The following is a 13,773-nucleotide window of genomic DNA, read 5'->3' on the forward strand; positions in this document are numbered from 1 at the left end:
GAAACTCGGTCCTGTCTGAGGAGGGTCTGATTTCCCCAATATTGGTTGTACATTGTGTGTAAATCAAGACGATTTCCGGAAAGAACTCCTGTCGGTACCGTGTTTGTATGGGGTGTGAACGAGGGGTATCTGTTAAGGAAAATGATTTATTTTGACTTCATGAGATAAGATGTATATCTGCTCTTGAAAACATGTGTACTGGTTGTTTGCCGCAGTAAGTTCGGAAGAGAGTTCCAGAGCCTGCTACCTGAATTAATGAAACTGGGTTTAAAGATGTCATCTTTCGGATGAGACGAAAAACCGAGGTCCCTTCGTGTTCACTACATTGAGGTGTGCACGTTAAAGATCCCACGATTGACAAAAGGGTCTTTCATGGCAAAATTGTATAGGCATAGATAAAAATGTCCACCAAAATACCCATGTGACTTGGAATAATAGGCCGTGAAAAGTAGGATATGCGCCGAAATGGCTGCGACCTGCTGGCCGATGTGAATGCGTGATGTATTGTGTAAAAAAATTCCATCTCACACGGCATAAATAAATCCCTGCGCCTTGAATATGTGCGCGATATAAATTGCATAAAATAAAATTTTAAAAAAAATAAAAAATAAATCCTTGCGCTTAGAACTGTACCCACGGAATACGCGCGATATAAGCCTCATATTGATTGATTGATTGATAAAGAGGTCAATCCGAGGAAGAGGAGTGTTCAATCTCATAAGTTGGCGTGAATTTCTCAAAGTGAATTTTGAACGGATGGTTTCTGGTACACATCCAGTGATAATGTTATGCACAATGGCAAAGGTAGCTTTATTGTAAGCGAGCCTTGCTGTTATATAGAGATGATGTAGTATAACTCAGAAAAGAGTTGTTTTCTTCAATAAGCACACGTTTGTGTAATCTAACAAGTGGTTTTTATGTATTTTCACTGGCTGAGTCCCACAAAGTAGATGCTTATCAATAACAGTATGAATTACAGTATGTGTATGAGTTAAAAAAAAAATAACTTCCTTGCTTCGAAATGTACAAAGTGATTGATCCTAGATTGAGATACTTTCTTGGACACTGGTGAAAGAAAAGCATGCTCCTTTAGCGGTCCGTGTTACATGTAAGTAGAATTTCCTTTTGAAATCCAGATTAAGGGTCATAGTATGTCGTCTCTTGTGTTGCTGTTCTCGATCGAATTTTAAAGGGGGAGTACGAGTAACCGTTGTAATGTACACCTGGCATTACTCTTGCTAGCCTTGAGTAATGATCTCCCTTGTGACGTACGTTTCAGGTGCTGAAGAAGCACAACATTGATCGCACTGACGTCATTGACAGACATGAACTGGAAGCGGCTTTTCAAGACGTGAGCCTGCTCGTCTTTTATTCACTTTATGCTTGAAGTCATTTGAGAACGAGAGATAGAATGAAAGAAATGATTTTCGTAAATATATTACAAAGCTAGCACTTATGTCTGCAGTGACTCAGTGGGTCGGTACTTGTGGGGCCCTGGTAGCTCAGGTGGCAGTGCACTCTGAACTTGTGATCCTAAGGTCGCGGGTTCGAATCCGTTCGGGACAGACACAGGTCAACTTTATGTGCAGACCCAGAGACAGGATCCATGTCCCACCCCCGTGTCACCACAGTGGCACGCTAAAGACCTCGGTCATTCTGCCATAAGTGCAGATAGCTGGTACCACCTCAGCACGCATACACTAGTGTATCTCATCTAAAGTCGGGGTAAAACCCGGGAACATGCCCCTAATGGCTTTGCTGTGAGGGCATAAAACTTGAATTTCTCTCTCGTTTGGTACTTGTCCTTTTCTCTGCAGAGCCTCGATGTTATGCTCTTATTTGTACTGCTATGTAGATACAAGTGCTTTGACCCAGCACTCTTTCCGGGAACTTTTCTCCGTGAAAATAAAACCAGATTTATGCACAAATCCTAAGGAGAAATCAATCGCACTGTAAATGATAAAAAGTTGACTAAAGTAATGTCATATCACTTTGTGCTTTATATCAACGAAAAGTATTACTGTCCGGGGTGTATATAAAAACAAATAAACGAAACGTTTCCACATTTTTTCGACCCCATTTCTTTTCAAAACGAAACAAAGATTTCCTTCATTTTCACTGCCAATAGATATGCTTCGTTTCAGGAGAAAGAGTTTCCTCGTGACCAAGCCGAGGTGCTGTTCGGCAAAGATTTCACTGTTACCCAGGCCTTTGAAATATTGGACCGCGACGACAATGGCCGGGTATTGATGATGTCAAAAAGGGCTCGATGACGTCAGCATTTAAATAACGTCACGAGGCTTTCGTTTATAGTGATTGCAAAAGGTTCCTGGTAGCATGTCCTTCTGCAGACGTAGTCCTGAGGTAGCGGTCAGCGAGGGGATTAAGTAAGGTATACAAATAGCAGGGACAAAACTTAAATCGTTTCTTACGGGAAATGACAAGGAAGTTCCAAATGTATGGCCGGAAATGTAAAGAATAACAGTATGATAACAAACAACACGTTAACAACTGGTATGATAACAAACAACACGTTAACAACTGGTATGATAACAAACAACACGTTAACAACTGGTATGATAACAAACAACACGTTAACAACTGGTATGATAACAAACAACACGTTAAACACTGGTATGATAACAAACAACACGTTAAACACTGGTATGATAACAAACAACACGTTAAACACTGGTATGATAACAAACAACACGTTAACAACTGGTATGATAACAAACAACACGTTAACAACTGGTTTGATAACAAACAACACGTTAAACACTGGTATGATAACAAACAACACGTTAAACACTTGTATGATAACAAACAACACGTTAAACACTAGTATGATAACAAACAACACGTTAAACACTTGTATGATAACAAACAACACGTTAACAACTGGTATGATAACAAACAACACGTTAACAACTGGTATGATAACAAACAACACGTTAACAACTGGTATTATAACAATCAACACGTTAACAACTGGTATGATAACAAACAACACGTTAACAACTGGTATGATAACAAACAACACGTTAACAACTGGTATGATAACAAACAACACGTTAAACACTGGTATGATAACAAACAACACGTTAAACACTGGTATGATAACAAACAACACGTTAAACACTGGTATGATAACAAACAACACGTTCACAACTGGTATAACAAACAACACGTTCACAACTGGTATGATAACAAACAACACGTTAAACACTGGCAGTGATGTACATTTTTCTAGCCGCCTTTAGGACAATTGTCCTGAAGACTGAAAATCAATAGGACACAGTGTCCTGAGATTGCAATTTCAATAGGACAAAAACACTACTCGTAAAACCGCATTTAAAAAGATTTTTCAGTTTAAATTCTTCCACCTTCCGCGACTGTCATGACTAGATACTCAAAGGATTGAATCACATTTCAAAGTTATTTGAACAGTTGTCGGGTTTTTTTTCACTGCCCATCTGTCGACAATGTTTTTCAGGTAGGCATCTGACCGTTCTGCGGGTCCCTCAAGTTTTGCTTTCAGGATCATGTCCTGGGTAGTGACACACAATAGGTTTCTTCGAGCCGTACACACCAAGTTCTGTGCACTGAATCCTCTCTCTACGTCTGCTGTGTGCACTGGCAGCACCAGGCACACTGCAGCCAGCTTGAGCAAGTTGGGAAAGTCTTCTTTGTGATACTTATTAATCAACACCCATAAATCAGCTGTTCTGTCCCTCGGATATTATGAGAAAAGTAATGCCTTGCGCATGTACGAACATGCACGGGTGGTTCCCATTGGTTTAAACGATTTATTGCTGAGCCAATGAATGCACTCGAGGCACCATATGGGTTTGTTTTCTTTTTTCTTCTTGATCCAACTTGAGGATAAATTAATTCAAAGAATCAGATCCCATATGGTGCCTCGTTCACTCAACAAACTGGTCACACGCAGTGCATACTTTCGCTTGGCAAAACCGAAACCAGCTTTCCTCACGCAGTGTTTACTTTCGCTTGGCAAAACCGAAACCAGCTTTCCTCACGCAGTGTTTACTTTCGCTTGGCAAAACCGAAACCAGCTTTCCTCTTGAAAATTGAACAGTCCGAATTGTCCGCTTCATTGTCAAAAACGATCGGACCCTTGACCACTTCTTCTGTAGGTTAATCGGACCTGTGTCCTGCTGGGGTTAAAGCTATAGGTCCTTGGGAAATTGGATCGGTCAGAGACCGGAGACCGACTAAAATGTACATCACTGCACTGGTATGATAACAAACAACACGTTAAACACTGGTATGATAACAAACAACACGTTAACAACTGGTATGATAGCAAACAACACGTTAACAACTGGTATGATAACAAACAACACGTTAACAACTGGTATGATAACAAACAACACGTTAACAACTGGTATGATAACAAACAACACGTTAACAACTGGTATGATAACAAACACGTTAACAACTGGTATGATAACAAACAACACGTTAACAACTGGTATGATAACAAACAACACGTTAAACACTAGTATGATAACAAACAACACGTTAACAACTGGTATGATAACAAACAACACGTTAAAAACTGGTATGATAACAAACAACACGTTAAACACTGGTATGATAACAAACAACACGTTAAACACTGGTATGATAACAAACAACACGTTAAACACTGGTATGATAACAAACAACACGTTAAACACTGGTATGATAACAAACAACACGTTAAACACTGGTATGATAACAAACAACACGTTAAACACCGGTATGATAACAAACAACACGTTAAACACTGGTATGATAACAAACAACACGTTAAACACTGGTATGATAACAAACAACACGTTAAACACTGGTATGATAACAAACAACACGTTAAACACTGGTATGATAGCAAACAACACGTTAACAACTGGTATGATAACAAACAACACGTTAACAACTGGTATGATAACAAACAACACGTTAAACACTGGTATGATAACAAACAACACGTTAAACACTGGTATGATAACAAACAACACGTTAAACACTGGTATGATAACAAACAACACGTTGAACACTGGTATGATAACAAACAACACGTTAAACACTGGTATGATAACAAACAACACGTTAAACACTGGTATGATAACAAACAACACGTTAAACACTGGTATGATAACAAACAACACGTTAAACACTGGTATGATAACAAACAACACGTTAAACACTGGTATGATAACAAACAACACGTTAACAACTGGTTTGATAACAAACAACACGTTAAACACTGGTATGATAACAAACAACACGTTAAACACTTGTATGATAACAACAACACGTTAAACACTGGTATGATAACAAACAACACGTTAAACACTGGTATGATAACAAACAACACGTTAAACACTGGTATGATAACAAACAACACGTTAAACACTGGTATGATAACAAACAACACGTTAAACACCGGTATGATAACAAACAACACGTTAAACACTGGTATGATAACAAACAACACGTTAAACACTGGTATGATAGCAAACAACACGTTAACAACTGGTATGATAACAAACAACACGTTAACAACTGGTATGATAACAAACAACACGTTAAACACTGGTATGATAACAAACAACACGTTAAACACTGGTATGATAACAAACAACACGTTAAACACTGGTATGATAACAAACAACACGTTGAACACTGGTATGATAACAAACAACACGTTAACAACTGGTATGATAACAAACAACACGTTAAACACTGGTATGATAACAAACAACACGTTAAACACTGGTATGATAACAAACAACACGTTAAACACTGGTATGATAACAAACAACACGTTAAACACTGGTATGATAACAAACAACACGTTAAACACTGGTATGATAAGAAACAACACGTTAAAAACTGGTTGGAAGTATTACCGTTAAAATATATAGTTGCAAGTATTTTCTAAAATTGTGAATTGCACATAACAATAATTCACACTAAGCTAACTCCTGCTCGCATACATGTATATGTGCCGAAAAAACAAAACAAACCTACAACAACAACAACAACAACAATACTAATTTAAAATGCTAAAATATAATGTTTAAAATGAATATAGCAGTGTTGTGTCTCAACCAGGAGTTGAAGCATATTTTGTCTGTGATAATTTGAGATCGTGTTGAAAAAAGTGTAAAACAATTATAGAAATCAATCGGACATATTTTATGATACAGAGTTTTGAATATGATGACATGACAAAAATCCTATAAATGAGGGTTGGGTAACTCTTTCTTTCTTTATTTATTTGGTGTTTAACGTCGTTTTCAACCACGAAGGTTATATCGCGACGGGGAAAGGGGGGGGAGATGGGATAGAGCCACTTGTTAATTGTTTCTTGTTCACAAAAGCACTAATAAAAAAATTGCTCCAGGGGCTTGCAACGTAGTACAATATAATATCATTACCTTACTGGGAGAATGCAAGTTTCCAGTACAAAGGACTTAACATTTCTTACATACTGCTTGACTAAACTCTTTACAAACATTGACTATATTCTATACAAGAACAAGGGTAAAAGGAGAAACAGAATCCGTTAGTCGCCTCTTACGACATGCTGGGGGTGTATATATAGTGTAATTACATGATGTTTTCGTAGGCTAAAATGACATCAGTTTCTCAGTTCGCATGAACATATTTCCTGGAGCATCCGATCGAGTTTAATGTTAAAATGACACAATGCCGAGCAGGCTCCACACAATCACATATAAAAAACTTCAAACAATTAAGCGTGACATTTCTGCACTGACCTGCAACACGTACCATTACCCCCATTTTAAAAAATGGCATCAGAAGAGGTATATATGAGTAATCGTAATCTGAAAATGATGCATATCGCGCATGTTGAGTGATATGTAAACGCTGTTTTAAAGTTTTCACTATTGTGAGATAGCATAATATAACAAAAGATAAATACATTACTGAATTAATAGATAAATAAAGAAATATTTTGATAACTAGATAAATAAATAATAAAAAAAGATATACAAAAAAGAAGGGGAAGATACCACCTAAAAAGAAGAAAAAAACTTTAAAACAGATAAAGTAAACGATCGGATTAAAATGAACTGCGCAACTTCATCGCTAAATAATGTAGACTCCTAGCCATGAAGCGAGAGCCAGTCAAGATTGAAAATGCTAATCAGTAAGACGGGCCGACCAATCAGATGAGGCTTTATTTACTGTGTCTACTGCCTCCGACTTAATCCTTGTACTTAGTGTCTCCAATTAAGTCTGATTGGAGTGGCGTTGGATCCGGTATCCCGGGGAAGACACCATCAACTAATTAGATCTGGTCGGGAAACGTTACAGACAGCGCACTCCGACAAGGTCTATATCTGTTTACACACACTGTTATCGCAGTTCACATCTTGATTACTAAATAATCTACCCATCCACTCACAGACACAAAAGATGGGGGGGGGGGGGGGGGCTGCCTATGGTTATATCTATTCAAACTTCTACGCCAGTTCATCTGTTGTTCACAGAAAATTCTCCCCTTTCACGAACACCCGCAAATAGCATCGTCCATTGTCGTTGCTCATTTCAGATCCGATACGACGAGTCATACCCGCAAACAAACAAACAACAAAAAAACAAACTAACAAAACAGAACTGACATCGTGTGATTTAATTATCTCTGGTCATTTCAAATCCGATACGATGAGTCACAACCGCAAACAAACAAACAAACGAACCAAACAAATAAAAATTACATCGTAAAGTTTGAATCTTTGTTCATTATATTTAGTCAAGTTTTGACTAAATATTTTAACGTAGAGGGGGGAATCGAGACGAGGGTCGTGGTGTATGTGTGTGTGTGTGTGTGTGTGTCTGTGTGTGTGTCTGTGTGTGTGTGTAGAGCGATTCAGACTAAACTACTGGACCGATCTTTATGAAATTTGACATGAGAGTTCCTGGGTATGAAATCCCCATACGTTTTTTTCATTTTTTTGATAAATGTCTTTGATGACGTCATATCCGGCTTTTCGTGAAAGTTGAGGCGGCACTGTCACGCCCTCATTTTTCAACCAAATTGGTTGAAATTTTGGTCAAGTAATCTTCGACGAAGCCCGGGGTTCGGTATTGCATTTCAGCTTGGTGGCTTAAAAATTAATTAATGACTTTGGTCATTAAAAATCTGAAAATTGTAAAAAAAAATAAAAATTTATAAAACGATCCAAATTTACGTTTATCTTATTCTCCATCATTTGCTGATTCCAAAAACATATAAATATGTTATATTCGGATTAAAAACAAGCTCTGAAAATTAAAATATATAAAAATTATTATCAAAATTAAATTGTCCAAATCAATTTAAAAACACTTTCATCTTATTCCTTGTCGGTTCCTGATTCCAAAAACATATAGATATGATATGTTTGGATTAAAAACACGCTCAGAAAGTTAAAACAAAGAGAGGTACAGAAAAGCGTGCTATCCTTCTTAGCGCAACTACTACCCCGCTCTTCTTGTCAATTTCACTGCCTTTGCCATTAGCGGTGGACTGACGATGCTACGAGTATACGGTCTTGCTGAAAAATGGCAGCTACTTGACTAAATATTGTATTTTCGCCTTACGCGACTTGTTACATTTAGTCAAGTTTTGACTAAATGTTTTAACATCGAGGGGGAATCGAAACGAGGGTCGTGGTGTATGTGTGTGCGTGCGTGTGTGCGTGCGTGCGTGTAGAGCGATTCAGACCAAACTACTAAACCGATCTTTATGAAATTTGACATGAGAGTTCCTGGGTATGATATCCCCGAACGTTTTTTTTCATTTTTGTGATAAATGTCTTTGATGACGTCATATCCGGCTTTTCGTGAAAGTTGAGGCGGCACTGTCACGCTCTCATTTTTCAACCAAATTGGTTGAAATTTTGGTCAAGTAGTCTTCGACGAAGCCCGGACTTCGGTATTGCATTTCAGCTTGGTGGCTTAAAAAATAATTAATGACTTTAAAAATGACTTTAAAAATCTGAAAATTGTAAAAAAAAAAAAAATAATTTCTAAAACGATCCAAATTTACGTTCATCTTATTCTCCATCATTTGCTGATTCCACAAACATATAAATATGTTATATTCGGATTAACAACAAGCTCTGAAAATTAAATATATAAAAATTATTATCAAAATTAAATTGTTGAAATCAATTTAAAAACACTTTCATCTTATTCCTTGTCGGTTTCTGATTCCAAAAACATATAGATATGATATGTTTGGATTACAAACACGCTCAGAAAGTTAAAACAAAGAGAGGTACAGAAAAGCGTGCTATCCTTCTCAGCGCAAGTACTACCCCGCTCTTCCTGTCAATTTCACTGCCTTTGCCGTGCGCGGTGGACTGACGATGCTACGAGTATACGGTCTTGCTGCGTTGCATTGCGTTCAGTTTCATTCTGTGAGTTCGACAGCTACTTGACTAAATGTTGTATTTTCGCCTTACGCGACTTGTTTTAGATCCGATACGATGAACTGGTGCGGTTCATTGAGGAGAACGGTGTTTCCCTCCAACGCCGTTTCCTTGGTTACGAGAGAAAGGAGATCAAGAATTTTATGACTTTCCTGGGAACCCTCCAGAGCTGCCTCCTCGTTAACGTCAAAAGACTGTATGTCGAGGTGAGATACTTGTTTTGGAACAATTATGACTGTTGCATAGGATGAAAATCAACGGATTGTCTTAATATGCAGCACAAATTACAACTGCATGTTTTGATGATAACCAACAGATGTTTGTTATACATACTTTTTAGGGGAGTAATTTTGTCATCATTTTCACGAGTTTTCATTCACAAACACCTGGGAAATAAATCTCATGTTCCCCATGCAATAAATCCCCGGTTACCATAGTTGCAGGTAGCAGGTTATACATGGATAATCAAAAGCAAACCCAATAGAAACGCTCGGAGATTCTTCGGCTCTTTTCATTGGCGTTTCCCCAGACCTAGACAGACGACACTGCTTTGCAAAGTTCCAAAAACGAACTGGCAAACTGGCAAAAGTAAACAAAAAACAAAACTACTTCAAGAAAGGTCATACATTCATCACAAACAAATGAAACCAAGCGATATGTTTTGTCTTCTGACAAAGTCATGGAGTGCGAGTATTTGTGTTTCGATACACAGACGTTCGGAGAAACACGAACGTCAAGTTCAAGTCAAACCAATTGACCCCTGACACACAAATTTTGACCCCTGCACAAGACGTTGTATCGATAAACGAAGCGCAAATAAGAAATAATAATAAAAGCAAAGAAAATAGCAACAAGACATGCAAACATCTAACAAAGCCGAGCAAGCAGAATGACAGGTCTAATGAAAAACAAAGAAGTACCGAGTCGGAAACAAGATCGCGATTCTTTCCTTCGCTGCACGACACAAATTTTCTGTGACCTTTGACCCAACGTAGCTTCCACATTTGATTACTAAGCTTATTATTTACAACTGAAAACCGAGGGGGTGGAATACCGAGATGAACCTACAGAACTGTGCATCCTCAACCCTGAAATACTTATCTCAACATTTAATGAACTCAAAACACAGAAAGTTGCTTTCACACGCCACCTTTGATTGCAACAACGTGCTGGGGCCCTATCACATGTATGATCAAAACAGAACTCGTGTTTCAAAGCATGGCTCCCTGTGTTGATTTTGCACTTATTTTCTCACTACCAAAATGATGACAAAAGCGATGTTTGGTGGTTTGTTGTCAGACAAGCTTTATTGTCGGTCCTCGGGGTTCGGCCTTGGTCAATAAATATGAAACAAAAGATGATATGCTCCCCCTCGGACCGACAAAAAAGCTGGTCTGTCAACAAGCCATCAAACATCTTGTATTTTCTCCCCCCTTTCCTAACCTAGGTGGTGGGTTCAAGTGCTAGTCTTTCGGATGAGACGAAAAACCGAGGTCCCGTGTACACTACATTGGGGTGTGCACGTTAAAGATCCCACGATTGACAAAAGGGTCTTTCCTGGCAAAATTGTATAGACATATATAAAAACTAGAATGAATACCCGCTTCGCCGGGTAGCCGGCTTCGCCGGGAAGAAGTACTTAGAGCCGTACGCCGGCTTCGCCGGTTCCGAACAATGGACCCGCCAAGCTTAGGTCCCTCCCAGATTCGTGGAATGGGAACAGCACAAAAATGACTCAGTGGCCATAATGCCATTCCTGACCATATCGAGTCCCATCCTTGTCGACGAATGTAACCGTGTTAATCACCTTTGGAGGCGAACTCCACTCAAACAGGATTGAGCAATTTATAGCTTATCTGTAAGCCCTTTTGAACTGTTATGGCTTTTCAAAGGAAGGCCAGTACATACAAATACGTTAAAATTAATATTAAAAGTCCTACGGTTTTGAGCCATTAAGGACTTGAGTGTTTGTCCGCTTTCAAAAAGAGGAAAGAAAGAAACAAAAAATAAGGAGAGGAGGGCAGGGGGTGGGGTTGAGTTGATAATGCTCTGTGGAATTTGTTAAAATGAAAAGTAGTTAAGATGTTTCTTGGTAAGAATTATAAGTCTGTATTCTATATCTTGAATAACGGGTTTGTAAAATGATTTTTTTTTTTAATTCAAATCGAGTTAAAAAGTGGAACCTTTCAGGATCACCAATAAAACCAAATAGATGAGCAAATAAGAGGAACACGAACAATAAATCTCAAAACTTTTTACAAATAAAAGGATTAAAATGTAAGCCACGAAGGCCGTGGTAATAAAATCAGTATGTACAGTTTGGCGACTAGTGGGCCTTGGGTGAGGATATGTTGTCTAGAGGGTAGTCGCTGGAATCAGGAGGGATGGCGGGAGCCACTCGACCTCAAACTGAAACACGCTGATGTGATAATCTGGGCTTAGTTATACCCACAGCCCCATGTCCGAGTCCCTGACCAGTCGGCACAGCAGCAAGCTGTGTGACCAGCCTAGAGAACTGCTACTGCGCAAATAATCCTGGGGACTCAGACCATGGAGCTGCATATGGTCATATAAGGTTTTAAAGGTAATTCTATTTGTAGCGCATGGAGCGAAAATGTGTTGAAATGAATAGGGTTCTCCACAATGGCAGGACTTGTTAAAGATATGGAAGCGGCAGCCGCCGGCACGGAGGCGTCTGAAGATAGTGAGGAGGTTTGTTGGGAGATCGGGGTGTAGATCGTTCATATCAATGGGTTGATAGGACAGAGATGTTACGTACTGACTTCGAATGAGTTTACGGATTTTACTGTAGAACTCGGTTACTGAGTAGCCGATGTTAGTGTTAGCTGGGCTAGATTCTGCCGCTTCTTTGGCAGCGACATCCGCCAGTTCATTTCCCCGGACCCCTACGTGAGAGGGGACCCAGAGAAATGATACGGATGTGCCGGATGAGATTAACTGGTGACATATAAAGAGGATTTCTCTTTGTAGCTCTGCCCGATTTGATGTGTTTCGATGCAGAGCTTGTAATGAAGAGCGCGAGTCAGAGCAGAAAACTACCGCACGCGGTGTGACTGGGAGGTCATTTATAAAAGTGCATGCCATGAGCAAGGCAAATAGCTCGGCTGAGAATATGGAGATGTCTTTATTAAGAGTATATTTCCTTGAGATTTTGAGATCTGGGATCACAAAGGCGCAGCCAACGCTGCCGTCTGCAAATTTGGATCCGTCAGTAAAGACTTTTAAATGCTCCGAGAATTTGTAGTTTAGGGTTTCTTTTGTAACAGTAGCTAGGTAGACGGGGTTATCCTTTTTGGTAGTATTATCTTCACTGTCGTATATGATAGTAGGGGTTTCCTCAAGCCACGGCGGGTAGGAGGGCGGGGGGACCCTGGCCAGCTCACTGACCTTCACCCCGCTATCGGCTAGAATGCGGTTTACTGTGTCGGATAAGGGTAGCGTTTTGGCCAAGAGTTGAGTGCTATGTTTGGTGTTGGCCTCATAATTTTGGTGCTGAGGAAAAAAGTCAGTCAGGACCTCGCAGGCAGAGCTCTCTACCGCGTGGGCTCTGACAGCATACTGAGCTGAACGGAGTTTTATCTCATCCACAAGGGGCAGCCACCCACACTCGCTGTAGACTCGACTCTTACTCGCTTGTTGGGAGAGTCCCAGAGCTATTTTGAGCGCCCTGCACTCTATAATAGCCAGTTTTTTCATGAGCGCCGGGCGCGTCGCGAAATAAGCTTCGCACCCGTAAAGGAGGCGGGAGCGAATTAATGCCCGCACTACCTCTGTGACACACATACGTCCTCTGGCCCAGGATTGGGACGCCAGGTAGCGTATGATATAAAGATCCTTGTTGGCCTTATTGATCAGATGTTCGATATGACTGGTCCAGTTAAGTCGGGTATCGATGATAACGCCGAGGAACTTAACTTCTGAGCTCGGTTTGATAATATCACAACCTATCTTTATACTGCAGTTCCTGTACAGTTGTCTACGGGAGACAACAAGAAAGACTGTTTTATTTGAGGCTAGTTGGAAGCCGTTGGTGTACATATATTGACAGAGGTTGTCAATTTTAGATTGGTAAGAAGATAAATCAACAGTGTTGGTAACTCTGTTATGGCGTGGTCTATTAGTGTCTATTAAGGCGAGGTCGTCCGCATACAGAAGTACACTGGCACCGTCAACCTTAACAGAAGTAATGTCATAGAGCATGATGCTGAATAAGTTTGGCGCGATGATACTGCCCTGGGGAACCCCCATGTCCAGCGCATGGGTTTCGGACACCGAAGATGTAAGAGATTTGAAATAA

The 13,773-nt window shown here is 39.7% G+C and overlaps 1 protein-coding gene across 1 annotated transcript in view; it reads left to right on the forward strand.

Moving 5' to 3' along the window:
- Nucleotides 1-13,773, forward strand: part of LOC138957336 (uncharacterized) — a 41,116-nt gene that overhangs the window by 15,805 nt on the left and 11,538 nt on the right. Inside the window, exons 7-9 of the mRNA XM_070328462.1 lie at nt 1,280-1,351; nt 2,145-2,243; nt 9,503-9,661. Coding sequence (XP_070184563.1) covers nt 1,280-1,351; nt 2,145-2,243; nt 9,503-9,661 — 330 coding nt within the window. The remainder of the gene's footprint in view (nt 1-1,279; nt 1,352-2,144; nt 2,244-9,502; nt 9,662-13,773) is intronic.

Source organism: Littorina saxatilis, unplaced genomic scaffold, assembly GCF_037325665.1.
Source record: "Littorina saxatilis isolate snail1 unplaced genomic scaffold, US_GU_Lsax_2.0 scaffold_859, whole genome shotgun sequence".
NCBI lineage: Eukaryota > Metazoa > Mollusca > Gastropoda > Littorinimorpha > Littorinidae > Littorina > Littorina saxatilis.